At 39.0% G+C, this 25,039-nt stretch overlaps 1 protein-coding gene across 3 annotated transcripts in view; it reads left to right on the top strand.

Annotated features, from left to right (window-relative positions):
• LOC141927011 (glypican-5-like) overlaps positions 1 to 25,039 on the top strand; it is a 396,192-nt gene that overhangs the window by 279,671 nt on the left and 91,482 nt on the right. For all 3 annotated transcript variants that reach the window (XR_012624270.1, XR_012624269.1, XM_074833620.1), the window contains exon 8: positions 15,171 to 15,321. Coding sequence is in view for 1 of the 3 variants with exons in the window: in XM_074833620.1 (XP_074689721.1) it covers positions 15,171 to 15,321 (151 nt within the window). In the remaining 2 variants the exon portion in view is untranslated. The remainder of the gene's footprint in view (positions 1 to 15,170; positions 15,322 to 25,039) is intronic.

The raw sequence follows: 25,039 nt of genomic DNA, 5'->3' as shown, positions 1-25,039 counted from the left end.
AGCCCTAGTGTGTATATCTAGGATATGTAATAACTAATCAGACAGGCGTGGGAGAAGTATAACAGGGAGGAGGGAGATTTCACAAAAATTATAGCAAATTATGATTGCTTCAGTCAGTTACCCCTTCCTTACAAACAGTAAGGCAAGTAAACAGTAACTTGGTCTGCTCTGCACTGGGCATTTATTTTAAGGTTTAAGGGTTAGTTTGCTGTGCAAATAACACATGTATGATTTGTATTAATACAAAATGTCACATTTATGAAACTTTTCTGCTCCAAAGGTAGTTCCACCCATGTTGTGAGATAAATTCCCATTTTTTGACATAATACTAAGAAGAATCAGAGTGAATAATCAATTATTGCTGCATATTCCACTGTATCAAGACCATTTAGAGAAATCTTAAAGGTGGGAACTTTTGAAAGAGGCCACTAATGTACAACAGATTCGAAGACAGAATATATAAAACATATGGACATACACCATAGGAACACAGTTTATTTAGTGGTAATAAACTGCCTTTATCTAGAAAGTATTGACTAGAGGATCTGTTGAAAGAAAACTCCAGGGCTCCTGGCTAATGAACAGAAGAGAGATAAACAAAACATAATAATAAAATACACCACCTTACAGTGTTTAACAACTGTTGTCATAACTGCTTTCATTCTTTTGTTAGTATTCAGTCTTTCATTCCCCATTCTTAAACATTTAAATATCAGTGGCTCTAATATCTGTCAAAACACAAAACATTTCTTCATTACAAGACAAAGAATAGCTCATCAGCAAAACACACACCATGCTGAACACCTTCACAAATAGATCTGAGAGGCACAACAGATTGCAGCAATTAAAAAGAGTCTCTCAAGCACTTCAAAACACAGATACCTCAGCTGTGTGCTTCATATTAATCCAAGCCTCCTTAAAGATAAAATTTGACAAGAAGGTCCTTCATTATGGTTCCATGTTGCCATCTCTTTTAACAAAAAAACATCTGAAGTGAATGAGAATTAGGATACCATCTATCTAAATACTCACAATAGGATTTGCCATATGTGTAGTTATGATATAACTTAACAGGATTAAAACACGTCAAATGAAAGGGGGTAAGAGGAAATACTATTTATAACATGGACACAATTAAGCACCATTCCCCTTATTAAAATTGCACTTACTTCTCTGATGTATACACACACTGAAGTGGAGAGGTGGTGAGATCAAACTTAAAAAACCCAGCATAGGAAAAAAAAACCCCACCACACACCCACCATCTGTACAGTAATGAAAGAACAAAAAGGAGGGGGACATCCTTTTAATTATTATGATTAATCATCTTTATTACAGAAGGAATAAGGGACCAGCTAAGAACAGCCCTGTGTCATGGTAGTAAATCCAGAAGAGTAGGCAGTCCCTGCAGAGCTTACAGTCATACACAAGCCCAGGTAAAGCTCTTGGGAAGGTGACATAAAGCACAACAGAGAGCTTTATGGTGGAGGTAGATCTTAACATGATTTCCACAATGGCTTTTTGCCTACTTTCCTAAATAAATAGGCTTGTAGGATCGTTCTGGTTGTGTACCTGCCTGTGTGTTGGTGACCGTGTCTCTGTGTTTACCCCTGTAACAACATGAGCTTGGGACTGATGGGGGAAAATTTTTTGAGAGATGACCTTCACTGAAATCGGTGAGCAGACTTTGAATTGGTAGTCAGTCATTCACGACATCAGAGTAATCTGAATAAATGTCAGTACTCTGCCCCATAACCTACACACTAGCAAGAGAAAAGAGAGAGGAAACTTTAGTGTTATTGAGCCTTTCCAGCTGCCTTATATTTCCCCCTGGGTTTGTGCCCCTGCAGTTGTAATCACAGAGTATCACTGTGCGTCCTACCTACATGACAGTAAGAAGCATGGCCTTGTCTTTGAAGTTAGAGTAAAGATAGATTCCTTCTTTTTCATGCGTAATTAGTATCAGATGACCGAATACACAGCGGGGGTTCTTGCTATACTTTATGTTACATTTCAGCAGCTAAATATAGCTGTATTACCTCAGGAATACTTAAAAGACCTGAACCAGACAACTCCCCCAGATATAACAGACATGCCAGTGGTTCTTTAGGGACTCCTCTGTTACTTTCCAGTTCGGTTACAGTCAGCATAGTGTGTGTGGCTGCTGCCCGAGCAGCCAGCTCTCAGGACTCAGCACAGAAATGCCTGAGCTCTTGGGAAGGAGAGGAAGCCGTGATGCGGCTGAGGTACGCTGGAAGTGTAAATTCTTCATAGTCTCTTTATGCCATCTCTGCCTTGTACTTCATGATTCATGGTTAGGAAAATGCCCAAGGCAGAATCAAGGCTATGTAATGTGATTGCTCACGCATAGGATGAGAAGACAAGTGCATGGGAGTCTGCCTTTGGTTGCTTAGATCATCCTTTGTCATCACAAATAATTGTACCTTCCAGAGCTGCATGTGAATACATGAACCCTTGTGGGATTGAATGTACATAAGCAAGGCTGTTCCTGAGTTGGTACATAAATGAGACACGCCACAACTTGTTCTTCATTTCACTGGTAGCTCCTTCTCAGGAAAGAGTGCTGATCTGGGTGCAGTGTTTGCTGTCAATTCTAAAATCCTGTATCTCTCGCTTGTAGCTTTTTGTTTTAAAGCAACAGCTTATCCATGTGTGTGTTTACTGGTACTTGCTGCAGTTTCAGGCCACGACTGGCCACAATGGGAGAAAAGCAGGACATTTGTACAAAATGCCAGCACTTGGTACTGATCATATCTCTTTTTCTCACTTGGAGGAGGTCAGAGTCAGCAGTGTGCCAGGTCTGGAAGGGCAGGCAGCCCACATGGGCTGCTTTACAAGCAGAATATGAGCTTTCCTGGAGCCATCTTAATGGTCCCTGAATAACATACCTGCCCATGAAAATGTCAGAGCTTTTCCAATCCACATTTCTCATCTAGAGTGATGTATTGCTGACTAGCTCATCTGGGAGTTCCCAGACTGTGGGGAAACTTGCTGATGGTCAGTGGTGAGGTCACTGGGGTTGGTTCCTCCTTGTTTCCACTGAGAATCCTCTGCATAATGAGAGATTCAGAGTTGTGCAAAAGCTGCGGGAGAGCAAAATGAAAAAGTAGGCAAGGTTGTTTCTTCAGAGGTCTAAGGTGGGGAAGAGAAACAGGTGAGATGATTGAATGGTCCTTGCAGGCCTTCAGTGTAAATTAACAAAAGGAGCAGAAAACCATCCGTTGGGTAGAGCTGCTAGAGGTCCAGGAGGGACCAGCCTCCAATGGAAGAAGAGCTTTCACATGTAAAATCTAATAATACATTCAAGCAGAAGTGGCCAAGAATCATGCCCAGCTGAATTGATGACCATATTTAGGCAGGAAAGAGGATGCTGTTCCACGAGAGGCAAAAAAAGAGATGGGTGGGTCACAAGTAAGCAGTGAAGAGGAGCTGGCAAGAAGGATTAAATACAAATGAAATGGGGAGCAAAAGCATCTTGCTGAGATAATCAGCAGAATGTTTTGTTTGACATTGACTGTCTTCCAGTGGTAGTTCGTGGGTCATTTTGCTGGGTTTTCACCTATTCCAAACTAGGTCTCCTTACGATAACAGAAACCAGCTCCAGTCTGGATTTTTCTCTTGTCTTTAGTAGAGCTGACCTCTTTTCTTTTCTCCTCTTGAACACTGCTTGAAATTTAGGTAAGATCTACAGAGCAGTACAAGAGTAGAATCTAATTTAGGCTCATCATTGGAGAAAAGAGAATGATTGCTTTAATGTTAGTTAAATAAAAAACTAAATTTTTGGTGACATGAAAAATGGAACGGAGAAACTTCAGAAATCTCAGACTTCAGTGAAAATTATTCTATTTGTTTAAATTGGAACTTTGTCACCTGTAGAGAAAACATGCTGAAATAATAAATTCTGAAATAAAATTTAAGTGTAAAACAACAGGACAAATGAGTGTTGCATGCATGTGCTGAAGCTGTTTAAATGGATTCTGCAGTAAAGTGCTGGTAGCACAAGTCTAGAGCCCTGTTCTGAACATTTCAGTCCTCTCCCTGGAAATAGAATTTCCTTTATATAGTGGGAATGAGATATAAAGAAAGACTTTCAAAGCCACTTTACATCTCTGGTAAATGTGGGCCAGTTCCCAACCCTGAATTATAGGTGTATACAGTACAGGAGAATGTGGTTATCAATTTCCCTAGTGCACCACGAGAGAGCTTTTGATCTTTGTGATCAGATTATCTTGTTAGTGGCTTTTGAGAAGGCAATAGGAGCAGATGATAGTCCCTGAAGACCGATGCATTGACCTTTTTGCACTTACTGTGCCTGTTCCAAGCCTGAACAGAATTTAAACCCGCGAGGGGAAAGGCAAAGCTGCTGTCAGGCAAAGTGACTCTCCCTGCTCTTCAGAAATTTTACGAGTGATCTGCCAAGGCCATTTGTTTGCCCTTACATTGCATTTTAACCTGGTTTTGTAAACAGCCACATCTTATATAATGTGCTCTACTGTGTTGCCTTGCAACAACATGGGAAAGGCTCTGTCAGCCTTGCCACTCCCTCCATATCTTTTTAACCCTTTAGCCAGTTTTAACCAAATTTAACAGATCCTGAGTTCTGTGAGTAGGTAAAAACATTGTATTGTGAACTCAATCTTGTGGCATCAGAGAACCTCCATGGGAAGCCACCACTGAAAAGGAAAGCCATAGGAAAAAAGCTTCAGTGGCAGCTGCTGCTTGCAGAAGTATTTGTTCTTCTTTCTTCTTTCCTTTTTTAAATAAAAATGACTTAGCAAAAACATTCAATCATATGTCCTCAAATGTTACCATGAAACCATGGGAGTACAACATCTGGAAAGAGAGAGTCTTTTCTTCTGTCAGATTCTACACAACATGAAATGCATTTGTCTGTTTCGTTACAACACCATGCTTTCCCAAATGAAAAAATCTGGGCTGGCCCTTCATGTGGAATAAATTGGAGCAGCTCCACAGAATTCAGTTTGCTGATTCATAGCAGCATAGGCTCGGATCCTTTCTTTTTCTGTACATATGTGGCACCTTCTAAATAATACAGCATATTTAGAAATGTGATATTCAAGATTTCAGCGAAGTCTGGTGGCACTGAGACAGTGTGATGTGGGTTTGCACTGCAGTGTTATTAAAGCTAGTTAATAATTAGTGATTTAGCTCCCAACATCAGTACATGTTAAACAGATGACAAACATTGGTATCCATCTTCTTACCATATTTTCCATACTTTATTCCATATTGTATTTTAGTGCTCAGTTGCTGGGATTTAGTGTGGAGGAGACTAAACAGACAACTGTTTCTGTCATGTTTTAACATGAAACATCAAATCCAAAGCCTGGGTCCATTGAACACTACCAAATAATGAGAGGCTTTGATTGTTCACAAGTCTTTCCAATGAAATGTCAAACTTTTCATACTATGAAAATTATCTTCACCAACACAGAGCCTGAAAACAGATAATTATCCAAGAACATGAAACAGAATTAACATGCACTGGAGCATGTCATGAACATTTCCTTCAGCAAATAAAAAAGGTAATTGCTGTCTGAGTACAAAGCAAGGAGAAAGGTTGGCTCTTTTCCTTAGACAATTTAGATTGACCAGTGTTTACTCACTTAACCCATAAAAGCATCCAGCTTATCAGAAGGGTGCCATTCAGGGGCTGATGGAGTGCGACCAGCCTCCTGATTGCAGGTACTTCTCATTTCACACTTCTCAAGTCTGATCAGACAGAAGGTTCTTGGCTATTATTAGAAGTCTAAAACCTGATGAGTCAGAGCTTCTAGTTAAAAAAGACATTTGTAAACCACATTAAGCCCCAGCAATAATGAATACATTTTTTGGAGCCACATTTTGACTTCAGGCACAACTAAGAGGCTTCATTCTTAGCCTAGAAGAAAGAATGAACATAATTTGGTCTGTGGACACGATTTTCCCATATAGAAATCAGACAAGCAAGGAAATAACACTCCTAATGGCTAATGGGAGTGGTTCTGGTTTGTGATTTTGATTTTACAAATCAATTTTCTAATATTAGAAACCAGCAGAGTGTAGAGACACAGGATGGAAGTCTGGAAGAGGCCTCCTGAAATATCACATATATGTCTCATTGACATCACAGGCAACTTTACTCACAAATTTATTCAGCCAGGTCTTGCAAATGCTTGAGACTTTTTGTCCCCATCTTCCTCTTGCGAGGCTGCTTCCAAAACTCATGACTCTGATAGTTAAAAAGCTGGTTTTCCTCCTTTTTATTTCTGTGCTAGTTTTATTCTTGGAGACCTCCTCACATTTAAGGAGAAGGCTAAATACATTTATAGACAATAATCATATTCTCCCAGTCTTCTTTGTGCTACAAAAAGCAAGCCATGGACTTTCAGAAAGGACTTTCTATTTTTTTCTGGACATTTTATTAACCCCCTGCAAAAGTTACCCCACTTAAAGCTCCTCCTTTCCAAGTATGGAGAAATAGTGTTGTAAGCAATGTAGAACAGACTCATTTGTGAGAGCACAGGAGGCAATGCTTGCCAGGTCTGGCATCGTGCCTTTGTATCTCAGTGTGGCAGAGACACGGTGTGTTCAGCTTCCAGTCACTTAAGCTTGCAGAGAATCATGCCTTCTGGTCTAGCGTATTACTGTGATTATTACAAAAATTAAGTGCAGCTCCCACTGGCAATCCATCATCCATCTAATATGTGCATTCATGCAGTGTTGCAGCCCATATTTTTCTTGCAAGGGGCCACATCACAAGAACTGGTGACAGTGTCATTCTGTGTACCTTGTTGTCACTCTCAACAACCCTCTGCCTCTGAAGCTGTTGTATCAAACAGCTGCTGTCCTAAAAATGAACTATTTTGATGGGTCAAAGATCTTTTGTAAGCAACTCCTGCATACTCTTCACCAATAATTACAATGTTTACTTTATGTTTTTATTACAATTGTTTACCTTCCCCCCCCCCCCCCCCCCCCCACTTTAACAAGTGTAGAAAGTCTTAATATAACTTGACAGGTTTTTCAGCCATATGCTCTATTTTCAGACTACATGTACTGCAATTTAAAAAGCAGATTTTATTTTTGGAAAAGACTACACTAAGCTAACTGTCTAAAGGTGAAATTCGTGCCTGTGGCAGGGACTAGCCCAAGGTATATGTCTAAGGCATGCTAGATATCAGATCAGAAAGATCTTTGGTGCATCACATAATACCAAAAAGTTACAGCCCACACAAAGATAAGACATCAAGGGGAGGTGTCTGCTTGCTTCCTTGACCCAAATGACTCACTGAATTCAAATAAAATTTTATTAATTCTCTTTAAACAGCTGTTGTACTTGGTTAAAACAGATTGTTAACTAGAAAAAGTCTTTTTTTATTTGTGGTCACTTTATATCATTCACAATTAATGCTTTTTGGGTGACAGTTTACCCAAACCGTTACTATGAAGCTTTTGCTAATAGTGATAATATTCTGTGTGTGCACATTCTTGTTGCTTCTTCACAGTGTAATCAGTAAATATGAGAACATATGTAGCATGTGTAATTTAATTCAATGAATATTAATCTGATCATGCTGCTAGCACTCTTCTAGAAATATACTCACCTTTAATAAGCAGTTGAAAAACAGAAACCATAAACATCAAAAGTAGAAGCATTAATCCTGCGGTATAACAAGGTGAATCTCTAAAAAATCATCTTAGATTCCTGATGAAATAATTCTGTTGCATTTGCGATCAACTGAGAGAGGAGTAATTGCTTTTAGCTTCTCTGCTGTGAAGTATGGATCTGCAGTGGACTATCCGGGAAATCAGAGAGCAACTGCCAGATTAGAGGAAGGACACAGAGGGGAACTGAAAAGTATTGAAAGATAAATGAAAGTGTGGATCCTTAAGTATCTCCTGTGTCATCTGGCAATCAAAATATGAGGAAGAGGGTAATGAGTCAATCTGCATAAACCAGGAGAACGAAAGGTAATCACAGGTAAAGACAGACTTATGCAAATACAAAGCCTCAAGGACAGAGGATTGGAAAGTGTATGTGGAGAAGTTAGGACTATAAAATTAGGAGGAGAAGTTATATGTAGGAAATAAATGAATGGTTGCAAGAAACTTCCACAGAAACCATAAGAATCTAAATCCATTGTAGGAATACAGATGCTGTTTCAGAAAGGAGTAGTTTAGTAATGTAATGGGAAAAAAGCAAACCAAACCAAATAAAAACACCAATTCCATCAGCTATTTGGCTTGAAAAAGATGGATAAAGTCAGAAAGCAAGTCCTAACCTTCCCAAAAGACATACAGCTCACACTGAAAATGCTCAGAAACACAGTAAGACAGTTGGTCAAATAATTAAAATACTTTGAACAAAAGAATTCTAGAATGAAGCAGAAGATGAAAAACAACATGTAAAACCCATTAGGAGCAGGTATATCATTTTCCCTGCAACATATAGTGATTCTAAGGAAACTTTATGTCGCTGTGTTCCTCCTGCTGCTGGATCTTGTGAGCCTGTTCTGCTGGGCCCCCATCCTTGCTCCTAGAGAGGTGCGGAACAGCCCCAGGGTGGAGGGGACTGCCCTCCTAGTTGAGCGCTTTTGCCTCCGAGCTTGTAGAACTGGGAGCAGTGAGACTGGGACAGGGGCTGGCAGCTGCTTCAACATTTGGGTGAGAGTTAAAGTCCTCAGAATTGCACTTATTGTTCAAGTTGATGTTCTGCATCATCATTTCAAGATAACCTCATGATACATGGGGAGCTGCAATGTCACAAATATAGAAGGAGAGGTGCGTGCATAGTTACAGAGCTGGCATGGCTATTCTAGGCATGGGCCATTTCAGGTATGCAAGTGCTTCCAGACAACCTGAGAAACTTGATGGTAGAATAAACCAAAAGAAACTCAGAAGAAAAGGAATTATCAAAAATGGAAAAAGAACTGCCAAAATGTTGTGTACAGCTTGAGTGGAGATACACTGGGGCAGAGGAGGAAAGGTCAGTCCCCACTTTGTGGGCACACATAGTCCAAGACTTGTGATCTGCATGTTTCCATGTGCTTGAAGAGAGCCTTCCCCCTTCAGTTTATGTGTGTGTATATATATATATACCAGGACCATTGGCATAGACAAGAAATGCAAATATCAGTGTAAGTAAATGCGAGGTGCTTCGGCTATGGAGAAAAACATCAAACAAAGCAATCTACCAGTATTGGTCCAATTCCCTAGTTGGAAAAGGTCTAGTCAGGAGAGACGTGAATAAAATTCTAAAACTATTGTCAGTCCTTAACCATGTTGCATAAATTATGTATAGCTGTTCAGCTGAATTATTCTAATATTGTACAGGTGACTTGTAAAGCAAGATGTGTTATGCAAAGGTTATTGTGAGGATCTGAATAAATACAGCAGAAGGAAACCTTCTGAGGGTGTCAGTTGCTGCAGAAGGTTAGATGTCTGTTTTCTTTAGCTAAAAAAAGGATTTAAGAGTTGAATGATACTACCTCCTTGAGTTGTACTACTTTCTGAAGAAATTAGAAGGGGATCATGCATCGGGCCTTTTTGGATTTCTATGAAATAGAGACAAAGGAAGAACAGACCTAAGAAAATGTCTGACAAAATTGAAGACAAATAAGTTCATTTTGCTTATTTTTGTTGTAATATATGAATGCTAGAAAAATGTGAAAAGAAGCAAAAGCAACTGCCAAATGCTTTTAAAAAGAAGCTAAGAGCATATGTGGAGGAAAATTAAACATAAATGTTATCTCAAAGGAGAGGACCCACTTGGAATAAGCATATATATGGCAGTTACGTCTAAAATTTGTTATGTTGCTATTGTTTTGTGAAATGACAGAACATCTGCTCAGTCACAAGGCACCAGTAAAATGCAGCTTTATGCCTAAAGCGATATGTCAGTCCCTAACAAAAAATGTATATAATAGGCTAAAAACAAAGACGCATTGTCTTTTTCAGTTGTAGTCATTTCTGACCTAATAATGGTTTAGAAAGGATTTTTTATTTTTATTTTTGAGAAAAATAAATGGAAGGATTGAGTCATTTATGACTTTTCAAGATTAGGCTTTGTACATTATTTGTGCCTAAGCTGGCAAAATGCTTTGTCTCTGCAAATCATATTTATGTCACTAAAGCACTTTTAAAAAGGCAACTAGTTGTAAGTACCTTGAGAAAAGATCATGCTTAGTTTACAATTTCTAAATGCAGTATATAATCAGCCATTTTTTGATCACTGTGAAAACACCAGCAAGTGATATGTGTGCTCATATGACGAGTGGACAGAAGTCAGATTTCACCTCAAAGCTGTCTATTCAGAGAGGGAAAGCATTCACACTGAAATCTGTCATATAGAAAACTAATTAACAAATCCCTCGGGAAACAATTGTTATATGGGATTTGTCTCTGAATGTTCCAAGCACACAACTTTTAAGTGGCTTTACTCAAAAAGTGTATTCCCTTAGATTTTCATTGTTGTGTTCACTGACCTGAAAATTCTGAAACTGTGGTGCAAAATGTAATTTTAAAACCTATTTTCTGATGAAATTAGTTTATTATCCTACAGCTTGGAGTTGTCCCCTCAGATATACATGCATATATGACCCCTCAGAAAATAGACTAATCAACGAAACAGATTGAAATTGATACTTTTATTGAGTAGTTTTCACAGAGTTAAACAGCTATTATTTAATTAATGTGTGGAAGTATTCAACTGGAACATGCCTTCATGAAAAATCATGAGAATAAATTTATATGCTAACACACCTCTGGTCAGAGTGAGGTTTAGGGTTAGACTCATCATAGAAAGCTCAGGAGTTGTGTGTCACATACTCTTTGAAGCCTCTGAAGTCCGAAGGACTCTTTTATGTGACTGGGAATGCATATGCTACATCATCAAGTATTAATAGGGGAGAAAGACAGCAACCATTCTCATATGACTTCTTTCTTCTCCATAAAACCATACGTCAGCAAAACTTTTTTTTTTAATGTCACTTAAGGTTGGCACCTTTGCTGGAATAAGTAAGATGCATGCAGATAGTCATCTGTATCTGACTCAGAGCTGAATACTAATGTGTGATTTTTTCCTTTCAGCTGAATCAGATACAGATACTAAAGCTTTCCCACAGAAAGACTGTATAGTTTATCAAAAACCCTTTAGAGGTTTGTGAACCTGATCCAAAGCCTATTGCAGTTAGAAAAATTCCTGATTTGAGTTGGTTTAGAGTTGGGTTGCACAAATCTTATTGATCTAGTCATATAACTTTTTCATGAGTGGAAAAAAAAAAAAACAAAAACATTGTCTTTCAGATGTAGCAAAAACTTGAAGACTTAATTTTTAAGGTGTTAAGATTCCAATATCTTCTGGAATCTTAAGCAGCAGATATTTTCTGCTTTGTGAAGGTAAAAGCACTGGTGCCCAGCCTGAAGTCCATTGCAATTGTTTAACCAAAGCATCAATTCTCAGCATCAAGACACGGTGCTCCCAGGCTGGAACTATTGTGCAGAGTTGCCAGAGATGGCCAATGGCATTATGCATCAGCAGGCAGAGTATAAGTCAGCAAAATAAGGCTTGGTTACAAGTGGGTTTTAAGTGATAATTGAAATGCCATGACTGACTCCAATCTCTGATCTCCAGTGTTAAATATGGGCAGGGGACTGTGATTCTCTCTACAGCCATCTGTGGAGAAGCAGAAAGTTTTAGTGATTGATGGCAGCAGCTAGGAGAATTGTTCAGGCTTTTTAACAGATCATGGCTGTCTCTGAAGATGCCTTGAACCTTCATATGACCTCCAGCTCCTCTGTTGGAGACCTCTCAGTCCCCTAGCCACAAAGCATTACAGGCATTCCCTGTCCACACCCATCTTCTGGACCTAGCAGAGCTTAATAAAAAGTGAAGATTAATGTCTTTCATTATGACCTTCTTCTGAAGCTCCACTATCCTAGTCCACCCTGATGTAGTCTGTGCTATTTCAGTGCAGTCTCAGACCTTTGAGAAAGGTTTCTATGACTCTATGAAAAAAAGAGATAGAGAAATGCTGGCATATGCTTTGCTGTCGCGCTAAATCAGTGATCTCACTAAAGTCATGTGGTGGTAGCCAAAGGACAAGTGTTCCTTCAAAATTTGGAAAAGAGAAGGGTGCTAGATCACAAGTCACTGCAATGATGGCATTGCCTTCTCAACAGGGCTGCACAGTGTGGGTGGAGCTCCTCACTAAAGCAACTACACTATTTCATCTCCTGGAATGGGTTTATTTATAAATAAACCATTATTTCTGCACAAAGTTGGGCTCTGGTCCATCATTCTAGACAAATGGTAGCCACAGATGGAAAAGCCATTGGAAGAGGTTGGGAAAGAGTATACAAGGTGAAAATGGTTGGTAGTTGCACCTGAGTTTACTTTAAGTGGTAATGTTGAACTTGTATATAGGAGTTCTGTGTAATTCGATGTCCCTCTCTACTGGCCAGCCAAGAAAGAGCTGGGTATGCTTTCATTAATATGGGCAGGAGATGCTGATCTGAGCTACAGCTAATCACTTTTTGTAGTGAAGGCACTAAGAACCCAGAAGTCTGTAAAATGCTGCAGTGCATCATGCTGAAAAGCTGAGCTTGTTTCTTGGTCTTTGTCCAAGAAGGTGGTGCACATTTGGTTCAAGTATTTCCTTGCTTTGAGCAAAGGTCAGGATTGAGCCATGGACACTGAATGAAGTCAAATTTTTGAAAAGAATGAGTACCTTAACAGACAGCAAACATTTCCACTTTAACTGGCAAACAATCATTAAAAGCCTTCATTAAATTTTGTGTCCATTCTGTTCACCACTTAGCCATTTCTTTTCATTCTGAAGGATTATAACTAAGAATGAATGAGTCTTCTCTAATATGGTCAGGACACAATAAATCTGTGAAAGAACTGAGTTATCTTTCTCCCTCATAGGCAAATTTTTCCAATTGTTTAAAAAAATGTTGGTTTGTATTGCCATGCCATCAGCCTTTATGCCTGTGAATAATGCGGCTCAACATTAAGCAACTTGTTTATAAAAAACAGTCATGCAGTAACAATTAGAGAGTGTTTAATGCGCTTCCCCACTAGAGTCCATACCCTCTCCTCCCACTTACTGATCTTCCCACTGCAGTGTGAAGTTATTTGTGTCTTCAGAATGAGCAAACAGATCTTTTCAGTGAAAGGGTGAAAAATTTCCTTAGTTCTACCGTATAGAAGTTGGCATCTGTTGTTCCGTAGAACAGGATCTCTGCTGCACTGATCCAAGCATTTGTCAGCCCCAGAGTGGAGGATGGCAGCTCACAGTATCTGAAGAAGGAGACTATCACACAAAGCTTCCCACTACAGAGAAATTGCTGCATCCGTCATCATCCTTTCAACCCAGTTAATACAGTTGTATTAGCCCTGTGCTCCAGTTCCTCCCCCAGCTCCCAGCCCACCTCCTTTTTAGTGTGAAATGTCTTTGAATCTTCAAAGTAGCTACATTTCAAAATACATTTTGCTCAGTACCAAGAATAATCACAGTCCTCTGGGATAAAGCAGATCACAAAGCCTGAAATGGATCTGCAATACTCTGGGGGGAAGATACTTGTGATGAAGAGTATTGGATAGATCCAGAATCTGACCGACTTTGAGAAGCATTACCAAGTCTTTCCATTTCATTAAAATATTTCCACATAACTAGAATAACAGGTCTTAATTGTACCTCGTCATACCATACAAGGAGAGCTAACATGAACAAGGTTTTCATAACTCTTGAAAAGGAGACAAACAAGTTGCTTCCTTTCAAAACAGTGTTCACACGCATTGTAGGTTGAGTTTCAGCTGCATGAAGGAAGTGATCAGAAATACTAGAATGTCTCTTTCAATTGCTTAAAAACAAGAACAACACTCCCAATGTAATTTTCCAACAAGATTCAGAAAAGAAATTGGTAGTCACTCACAAAATGGGGGTGATAGGTATCGGGGAATGGAAACTTGATAGTAACCAGGGCAACTTAGCCAGGTCATGAAAAAAATCCACTCTGAGTCAGGGTATTTCCCTGTCACTGGACTGTAAGGGAAGCTGAGCTGTTTGGGCTTTTCTTTCCAGAAGCTGTCCCACCTTCTCTGATACCCTGAAGCATCCTTTTCACTAGCAACAACAAGTACAAGCTGTTGAGGAACGTGGCCACTGAGGAATGTGGAGCACCTTGGTTCTGAAATGTTGTGCAAAAATGGCACAGCTCCAGAAGGAGAGGTGCTCCTCTTAGGTGTGGGGGACAGGTTGAAGTTTCTCCTCAATCATCCTTCCTTGATGAATGCCTTATAACAGAATGTATTAGTTTAAGCCAGTTACTTTCTTCCCAGATAGTGCTGCTCTTGTTGTTCCCTGGATAGGCTGGGTTTAGATTCACTGAAAGTTAAATGGTATTTTTAATTTTTTTTTTAACTACCAGTGAACTGAAAAATCATTTATTCCCACAACATTAATACTAGGCAACTGCTCATGGTGACAGAAGCAGAAAGAGTTATCTAAAGGTCAAAAAGACGCGTTTGGGGAGTAAATATGTTGTTATAGCAAGTATGACCTAGTATGACACATTTAGATTTATTTTGGAAGAGGCTTTCTTATTCTATACTCAGTCCAAGAAATACATTTCAAGTGAAATTTAATGAACAACTTGCAGTTGGTACAGGAATCTTAAATGACACCATCTTAAAAATCATATCTAGGGGCCAAGCCCATAATGAAGAGTAGTAAATACCCTCAGCTCTTCAGAAGTTGTCAAATATATTGTGGTCTTCAACTGTAAATAACCCAAAATAAGTACTCAGACATCTGGCAGATTGTACCATCGTTAACCAGTGATCTCCAAACTGTGGTTTGCGACAGGAAGAACTGCAGGACCAGAGATCCCTGTGATGATATTGGTAGATGTGATGTTTTTAATTGAAAGTTTGATTATGAGTGTCCCTGGTCATCTGTGGTAGAGAAAATTTGATGGTTTAGTCTGTTATTCCAAAATACTTGGATGTCACTGCCAGAAAAAGCCTGAGGAGCAGTTCTTGAAAGTGAATGAGAAAATTCTTGTTGCTTTATAAACCCAGCTTGGTCACCAGAGGTGAAAATATTCTGACCATTGTTGATTTTTCGCTTCTTCTATTTTAGCTGGATGCTGAGAAGGCAAAATTAAAACTGGAAAGATGGGCTTCCCGAGATGCTGGCAGTGGGGGTGGAAGAAGTGAAGAGATGGAGTCAAGTGGGGATTGTGATGATGAGGATGGCTGTCAAGGATCCGGTGACAGGATTCACACAGCAGGTAAATACAGTTTCTATACACACATACAGAGCTTAGAAATTCATAATGTCACAATTAGGTGGACAGAGCTAAGACTTGCGCTGCTTAAATTACTGTCAAAATCCTACTACATTCAAAGGATTTGAATCTTAATCTGTGAAGACCTAGAGTAAAAATAGAATGATACAGACAGTAACCCAATATAATTTAACACTTGGTGTGCAGATAAAAGACTTAAATTCAGAGTGAATAATATCTGCAATGAAATCTAGATCACAGAAATACGGGAAGAGCCTTCCTAGATAATGTGGGCTCTTCAAATAAATAGAAAATTAATGTCCTTATAGACTGTGCTAAGTGTTAACATAAATATTTATTGGTTGCATAATGACACTGAAGCATGATCCAAACAGAGTTGGCTGAAAGTATATATTCTTGAAAAAACACATGAAGTATTGGGTTTTCTCTAGTGGTGAGCTGCTGGTTAAATAAAATTTCTTGATAGTCTCAGATATGCATTCCGCAGTATTTATTCATGAAATTACTTGTCATCAAATGTAGAATCAGCAGCAGAATCTAGCTTAACTTCCACCAAAATACTTGCAATTTTAGTACGTAGTTAAGTCCTTACTATAGTAAGTCAATAAGAAGTAAGATGTTTTCCTTCTAAATCTTTGATATTTTTGGTTTATCTTATCTGGAAGTTCTGATTCATTTCAGCTCATCGACATGTAACTGCTTTAATTACCACAGCGTGTGTAAATATAATTTGGTTTGGCTGTGCAAATATATGAAATACAGGTATAACAGTGTTGAAAAATAATGCTCATTAAGATGGCTGGTGTTAAAGAAGTCAGGTAAGTTTTAAACTGCTTCTTCATTCCACTGAAATAAAGTGGTGCCTCTTCCTTGTCCCTGTACCACTGAGTGGAGAGTGGGAAAAGGTATCCTATATTCAGCTAAGACTCACAAACAAGCTGTGATTAGTCTGTAGTCAAGACTTCAGTTGTTCCTATTATGAGTATTTGTTCAGGAAAACAGAGCTTAAACATGTATTTTGAAACGTGCAAAATGTTAGATTTAGTTTGCAGTACCAGGTTATAAATACCTGAAATTTAATTTGCGTTGATGAGCTGAATGATCAAGATACATGAGGTGTTAAACACAGGAACTGTATTTTTAAAAATTATTCAATAATTGCGACCAACAGCTGAAGTAAAGATTTTCACCATCTACTCACCACTGGTTTTGAACAAAAGAACTTCGACACAATGTTATTTTAAAACTATTTGCTTAACTTTTTTATTGTTTATTGTATTATATACATAAGCAATGGAAAGACTCCTATATGTTTTGGGCCTTCGGGATTTGTGGGGGTAAATACTTTAATACGCTTTCCTCTCTATGTGGAATGATACAAACAAAAGCCAGGTGCTAACTACTCTTCAGTGAACAATTAAACTATTAATACACTGCTTTGGGAGGATGTGTATGCATGCTTACATGGACAATGGCAGATTTCAGGTGTTCAAAAATAAAAACGTGAATACTTTCAAGACCTGACTTACAGCTGGCTTTAATAATAGAAAACTACTTAATGTCTCTTTTTTTCCTTTTTAGCAATCTATTTAATTAAAATATTTTATGCTGATATCATCCTGGATTTAAAATAATTATATTTATATAACTAGCTGTTTCAGAGTTTAGTAGGGTTTATATCCAATTAAAAAGGTAATTACAATTAATTTTAGAAAATGGTCTTGATTCATAGCAGTAAGAATAAGTATTTCATTGTGTGACAATAGTAATGCTGTTTCATAATTAGCTTTAAAATATTGTACTGTATACAAGCCACTAGCAGTAAATCTGTTTTGCATATCTGGATACAGTTAAGAGATAAAATGGATTAATCTCATTATAGAGTTTCTTTGCTTTAATAGAATGTTAAAGAAATAAACAAACATCAGATTAGTTGAATTTCCTCTTGCTGCATGTCTGTAAGATGGTGTTTCTAATTGGACAGCCTGTGAATTTGTTGTATTTCCTGAACTTAAAACCTGTCAAGTACATCTGGCCATGATTTTGTAGAAGTGGAACATGACAACATTGGCTATTCCTTGCCTGAAGTACACAATGAATTGAGACATGAATTGAAGCTAAAGCTAAATCCCAGATAAAACCCTGATTTGAAGCTTAGTAAAGTCAGTGGGAGTGTTCTTACTTACTGTGGCAGGTTTGGATGAGACATTAATGATAGCTATAAAATGCCACCAGTCTCATTGGTGCATGTTGTAGCATGCAGTCATACAGGAGAACAAAAGGAATAAAAGCCTTTCAAAGCAGACTTTTTGGCAGAGCAGTCCTGCTTTTAACAACAGGTCCATGGAAAGGAGGAAAGAGAGGAAAGGATTTCAATGGCAACTTCTGAAATGCTGAATTTAGAATATAGTAAAAATGTACTACATCTGTTATTTATTTGAAACCTGTATGAAAATGATATTTACAGTTTATGTGTTGAGAGACCTGCTTTGAGCATTACAAAAGACTCAGATTGCTTTTAAATAGTTTCTGAAAACCTACTGAATGCTCATTCCTTTCCACTTCCCAGGAAAAAAAAAAAAAACAACAAACCACCTTTTCATTAATAATAAATTGCCAGGAGTTCCATTAATATCTAGGTTACCATCTTCAAAACAGTTCTGTTCATAACTGTTAAAGGATCCCCCTGGACAGGGTACAGTGCTCTCTCCCCACTTTGCTTCTCCAAACTGCTAACGGAAGGCCAGGCTCCTAGGTTTTAGATTTCAGTGTGTACCAGGTAGGTAAACACAGAAGTGGTTCTGTGCTTGTATATTCCAGCCAGGTCTATTGTACATATACATTTCCCAAATTTTTTTAGCTGGGGATTGCTGTCTGTATATTTCAGCTCATCTTGCAATGGATAATAAAATCCTGTCCTTTTGTTTGTCACCTTCTAGCCTTTGAGAATCATTTCTGCATACCAGTTAATCATTTTATTTTATGTCTTCAATTAAGATACATGGGTATCTGTTATTTAGTGCTGGGGTTTTGTCTACTTTTGTTACAAATAAATCTTTGCTTGCCAAATCCATTGTTATCTAAAAAGACCACCATTTACTTCTTTAATAATAATGGGCTTAATTATTCTGTATCATGTGTGTTTATCCAAATGATTTCATATGAACAAGATAAACAGATTCTCAGGAAACCAGCCTTCTTTTAGGAAATTATGTATGGCAGAAGATACGTTAAAATGTCATATTCTCACAGGCCGTACCAATTACCACAAGCATCTCTTCTTGGGAAAAGCTGTGGAAACAGCACTGTTTCTCAAGCAGACCCATGTGTCATTTGTTGGCAAGTACCAACTTTTAAATGACAACATCTGTTAATCATCTTTGAACAAAGCTTTGTTAGGAGACATTTAAGAAGAGGAAAGCAAGCTATATAAATCTTGAGCACTGCTAGGGAAGTTGCTGTGTGATTTACACTGCTTCAGTCCTGCAGGTTTCTAGGCAGAAGGGCAAAGCAGCATTTCGGTCTGAACCTTGCTTAGTACTGCGTGCTCACGTAAGCATAGTTTTAAATGAACTTCGATCACAAAATGAGCCCACTGATGTAAGCGCTTATTCTTAAACCCTTACTGGAGCGTGAAGGGGGGTGGTGGTGGTGTGGAGAAGAGCAAGGACTGCTTAGTGCCTTGCAGGATCAAGCCACAGGAATATTTCCTAGGAGAGGGATTAGCATCCTGCCATCCATGAAAAGACAGAACAGCAACAGATTCACATTGTGTTCTGCCTCTCATCTGTTAAGAGAAAAGGAAAAATGTTTCAGTCTGTTCAGTGAAAAGTGGGAAGTTAGTTAGTGCAGGGGATTTCCCATTCCCAGCTGTGCTGCACAGCTGTATGTTGGTGATGAGGCCCCATCCAAGCACTGACAATCAACATTAGATCTCTATTCAGGGAGATCATCAGGTGATTAGCTATTAAAGTTCAGAGGAAATGTTTAGACTAGAGGCAGGTACCTGGGTGTAGTGCAAGCCTAAATTCACCTATATAGAGCTCTGGACTTTGTGGAAGTTGTGGAGCACTAGGCTGAAGAAAGCTTGTGCTGACAGCACCTCTCCACATGGGTCCATATGCCCTCCTGTCTGTGATGGGGAGGACACAACTATTCCTGGGCTTGCCCACTATAGGAAGGTGTATGTTTCACACAGCCAGTGTAAAAGAGAAATTAATCCAAGCTTCTTGCTAGAGGAACCTGATACAGCCTTGTGCCAAGTCATAGGGAATGTAGCTAGTGCTGCACTACAGCTGTCCTCTTGCTGTCCAGGCAGACAAACAGCACAGGTTAAGGAAAATGTGTATTTTAGCCTACCCTTGGGCCTTCCTCCACTGAACAGAATAGACAAAGGCAAAATGTCTGGTGTACATGAACTGCAGTCTTTGCACCAGGTTCACCCCTCTGTGGGTATAATCTATATGAGTCAAAAAACTCAGCCCTCAGATGGGGCATATATTAAGCCCACTCCTTCTGACATGCCTTGAAACTTTAGATTGTTGGGAAACAGAGATGGATTTTACCTTTCCCCTGGCTGGCTGCCTGCTCCACACGGTGATGGGCTCCTGCTTTGTCCCCATCCCAAAAGCAGTGGGTTTCCATGGAGTAACAAGAAGTGCTGACCAGTGCTGACCTTTAGGCACAGCAGATTTTAAACAATACTTTAAAATTGTATCTGTTGGTGCAGTCATTCAATAAACAAACACATCCTGTGACATCCCAGACAGACTTTGAACATGACTATGTGTCAAATGTGCTTTATTATTGTGATTTTTGCCAAATGCTTATCTAATCCCAATAACAGTTTTCTTCTGTACTTCTTCGAACTTCTTTCATGAAGCTCCCTCCCTTTAATAAGAACTTTCTGATCTCAGACATCTCTCTCAGTCAGATATCCTATTTCTTGTCACATTTCAGTGCCCAAGTGGGAACCTGTATCAAATTTACTTTGTTAGCACATTCAGATGACATGATTCCACCCTTGACTTTCTTCTTGGCTGTTTAGACACTCCACAGCTTCGGTGCATCTTTCTGCTCTAGACAGCATATCAGCAGAAATTATCCTGGTTGTAGATTTCTTCTTCAGGCAAATGAAAAGGATATTTTTTTGCCCCAGAATGCCTTTATAAGTGCAGACAATTAAATTTTCTTTTTTCTTAATGTCCTCTGTCTGATCTGTATCCGCTCTCAACAGCTATGGAAAGTTAATGTATTTTTCTCACTGCTCATGAATGTTTTCATTATCAGTTTTTTCTTTTTAGTATCAAGATTTTTTTATCCTTTATTATGTTATCATTCTCCCGGTTTGTCTGTCTTTTCTAGGCATCAATATTACTGTTTGAGCTGTCATTTTCATCATACTTCCTTTCTATTCACCATGTTACAGGATGCACTTGCACTTGTATTTATCCAAATATGTAATTGTACAGCTGCTGATTTTGTAATTATTAGTACAAAACATCAATATTCTGAGATCATAATATCTGCTGGCAGTCAGCCACGCTCATCAACTTCTCATCGCCACACAGCTTCACTTTCCTCACAGATGATCCTAGTTCACAGAAATACTGCATTTTCAGTGTCTTCCATCTTCCTGCCTAGAGAAACCTCTCCGTCATGCCTCATCCCCATCCTACTGCCTTGCATAGCCATTTTTTTACATCCTTCATTGCACAAGATGTTTTATCTCCATCTCTGTTTTAAGAAAGCCTATAAATTCCTTTATTGCCCTTAGCATAAATGCCTTATTCTACCCACAAAAGAGCATAGTAACAATTTAAGTCCTTCTATAAGGCTGATTTTTAAGAAAACTCAGTGGTTTCAAAGGTTTATATTTGTGATTTGGGGTGGTAGGTAGAGATGAGCCTCTGTCAGCAGGAGCATAAGCAAACCCTGCCAGAGGGCCTTCAGCACATGTGGGGAGAAGTGGGTGGTAGTTCCACGGCTGCAAATTTCTGGCTTTGGCTTCTGTTGCAGAGATACAGTTTGGGAAGAGACATGAGAGCAAAGAAAACCAGAAAAACCTAAATAATCAGGGTGAAAAGTACAGATTTTGATTCATGCTAACTGAATTTGGTAGGATCCGATCCTGAGATGAGTTACCTTGGACTTGTGGTGTTGTCACACTGTTATTTCATGGGTACACTTTGCTAAGCGTTTCTGTGGGTGACAGAGACATTTCCTGCAGCCTCTGTTCTGTGAAAATGGGATCAGAAGACAGCTGAGAGGGGCTTCTGAGAAGGGGATAGAAAGAACATTGTGGGGGGAGAGAAGGAAGGAAGGAAGAAAGAAAGAAAGAAAGAAAGAGAAAGAGGTTTCCCCGCCTCTCTATCCCTGATTAAATCTATTTTATAATCTGCCGACACAGGGATAAGGTATTATGTGTCATTTTAGTGTCCTTCATTACACAGTATAATTTAAACTGAAATGCATATGAGAAGAAGAGTATAATCATTCCTAATCCTTCCTCAACCTCAGTATTTACATGACAGTTTGAGGTGTAAAGGAAAGGGATTTCAGTTCCTTCAGATTTTCACTCCTAGACCTGAGGTGAGAGAGTTCTCAGTACCGCCAGCTCTCCTGCTCAGATCCATACAAGACAGGAGGTTTTGCCAAGTTGTGGAAATGACTTTCTGCATGACCAGATAAACATGTCCCCTGTAGGAATTTCTCCTAATGCTAATCAGAACAGTAGCTGGAGGAATAACAGGCCAAGTGCCAGCTCTGCAACTCTCTGAACAACTTTGGTACTATCTTTGGTACCTTCAAAGAGGTAAAAAGGTAATTGGGGAAATGTACTTTTACCATTTCACCAGAGAAATGTAAATTACAGCACATTTTCGATCATTTTAGCACCATTTAGACAAAATTAAAAGGTAAAAGCATTTTAGTTGCTTAGGGTATAAAGCCTTCCAATGCCCTGTTCCATAAGGAGAAATTAAACATTGGAGAGATCAAGATAAAGACATTTGGGGCTTAACTGTTTGCAGTAGTTCTGTATAAGCAGTCATCAGAGACTGCATTGGAGATCACTGAAGGGTAACGTGCTTTTACCAACTTTCTATTAAAAATATTACCAGTATTCTGTGTCCTTTGAATGCACTTATTACAGCAGAACAATTTTTACTGACTTTGTCAGCAGTATTTTACCTAGTAAATTTCCACAGGACTAACTTGGTGTGTACATATATTTCTGAGATGTGTTTTGAAAAGAACCGTAAACTGGAAACTCATTGATCTGATTTTCCAGTGAATTCCCACTCACCAGCATTTCTCACATGTTTTAATAAAATGGACTTTTTTAAAACAAAAATATCACAAAGCTGAATGGCACCAAACAGGAACAACATACACCACAAAAAGAATAAATGAAAAGAGGCAACTTGGTATATGATGACTAAAACTATGAGAAAGACAAGCTTCCAAGAAAAATTGCCTTACTAAACGCGTGAAGCAGAACATACTTCTCACTTCAGACCGAGACCAGTTTGCAGGTAGATACTTTGACCCCACGCTCATAATGCCTACTTCTGTGAATGTCATTTGCAAGCATCAGGCTGGCACCCAGAGCTTAGAGGCCATGCTAAATGGAGAGTAAAACCGATCCTCCTCGAGTAATTCTCATGAGCTGTGTGATTTAGATCCTTCTGACAAGAAATTCACTTAAGAGCTCTAATATCTCGGTCATGCCAAGTAGTGATAGGATAAATGTGAAGGCTAAGGCAATTTGCCCCCAAAATGCCATAAAGCCAAAATTAATTAAGAGGAGTTAACAATGAAAGGTCCTTCAAATTACTTAAAAATAGATAACTTGTATAACTTAATGGAAGCTCAGTTTAAAATGCTAACTCCATTATGCTATAAGTTATCGAAACAAGCCTAAGGAAAACGTTCACCCACGAGTTAGTCTTCATGTCACGCAAGGGCCCACTTAACCTGGTCACAGCTAAGTGACAGGGGTGTCAGTGCCCGCCCCACGTGCTGCGTGGCACCTCTGCGTACCCTTCCTCCTCCCCTTCAGCCCCAGCCTGCTCGCCAGTGAAAGCAGAAGGAGAGTGAGGAACTAAATACAGTGAATCGCTGTGCTGTTTAAATCCCACACTGGTTTGAAGCATTTGCCATGCTACTTTGTTTTAGGATTTTAATAATATCCAGTAATACCTCTATCTGTGAGAAGCTATGTGTTTGCACATGGGGATATCTGGAGGAAAAAACCCCACACATTTCTCCAGGGAAGGAAGGTAGTAAAAGCAAACCTAGGACCTTGTTTATTGCAAAGGTACATTATTTCAGGTTGATTAAGGTTATCAATTACTGCGACCTTAAAGGCTTTAAGAAACCCTCTGCCATCTCTCATTGCATACAACAAGTGAAAGGCAGATAGCACAGCTGTTTGGCAGTGGAAGTAGACCCAAAAGTCACTGACAAATGAAAATACAGTTTCTGTTTCTCCCTGCTGCCACCTTCCCTTGTTTTATGATTCATGAGGAAAACCTGAGCAGTTGCTGTTCCTTTAAAAGAGGGAAAGAATTGCTTTGGTTTGTTTTCCCTCCCTCTCTCTTGAACCAATGTTTCTTGGAGGTGTTTTGTCTTTGCTTTTAGGGAGAAGATGCCTTGAGAACACCAGGTATACATTTTGAGGTTTTCTATTCCTTGAATGTCCATTTTAAGGTATAATAATACTCCTTAAAAGAGTGCTGTTGTGCCTGAAGCCAACAGATATGCTATCAGAATGTCTCAGCTGAGAAATTTAGGATCAAAACAATACCCTGAAAGAAAGCACAGTTTAGTTTTACAGTAACAGAGAGCACAGTACAAATGCTCTGTACTCTACACTCGATTTACTACAAGAAGAACAGAACTTCAGGCTGAAGTGTGTGACATAGCAACAGGATCGTGAACTTACAGGGCTAGATCTGGCTGCCTTGAGATCAAACTACTTATAATAACTTAAACCAGGTGATGATCTTGAACATAGTTAAATACCTTCCTTGAAAAGAGTTCGAAGATTAGGCAGATTATTCCTCAGCAGGTGATTTTGCATCTGATTTATCACACAGTGTCTTCTGTCTACTGGATTTTAAGTGTTTATTTCTGTCCTTCTATCCTGAAGGCAGTTAAGTAATATTTCCCTGAAATTTAATACTTTCCAGGATGGACAGGACAGCTGACACCTTTCCGAGGCATTTTAGGGTGTCATGCAGATTCAAGGAGGCTATAATGCCATCTGCTAGCCCCAAACCCAAGGAACTGGATATAGCTTGCAGAACAGCGAAGTTAGAAACCTAAAAGTTTCTATACGACATGCAGGAGTGTGGAGAGTGAACCTGTGCAAACGGGGTGAAATCTCTAGATTGTGGATTACTGAGAGTCTTTGTCATAGTTTTCAGTGATGGAAAAGTCAGCAACTCTTCTAACACTGGTTTTAATCTGTTTTGCTCCATTTGCATCAATTAATTGCCTCTCATGTATAGTTCTATCAGAAGCTTTTTTTTCCGAATTACATCTCTATTCCTGGTTCAGGTTCCAGAATATCAGAATGAGAAAATGTTTTCTTTCCTTGTCTTCCTGTCTGTTAGGATTTAGACAGATTATCTAACATTCTTTAGGCTGTCTCATTAATCAGTCTCTCAAACCCCCTATTGTGCTTGTTCTTTTG

Source organism: Strix aluco, chromosome 9, assembly GCF_031877795.1.
Source record: "Strix aluco isolate bStrAlu1 chromosome 9, bStrAlu1.hap1, whole genome shotgun sequence".
NCBI lineage: Eukaryota > Metazoa > Chordata > Aves > Strigiformes > Strigidae > Strix > Strix aluco.
The sequence above is the reverse complement of the archived record's forward strand: the minus strand, read 5'-3'. Positions and strand labels throughout refer to the sequence as shown.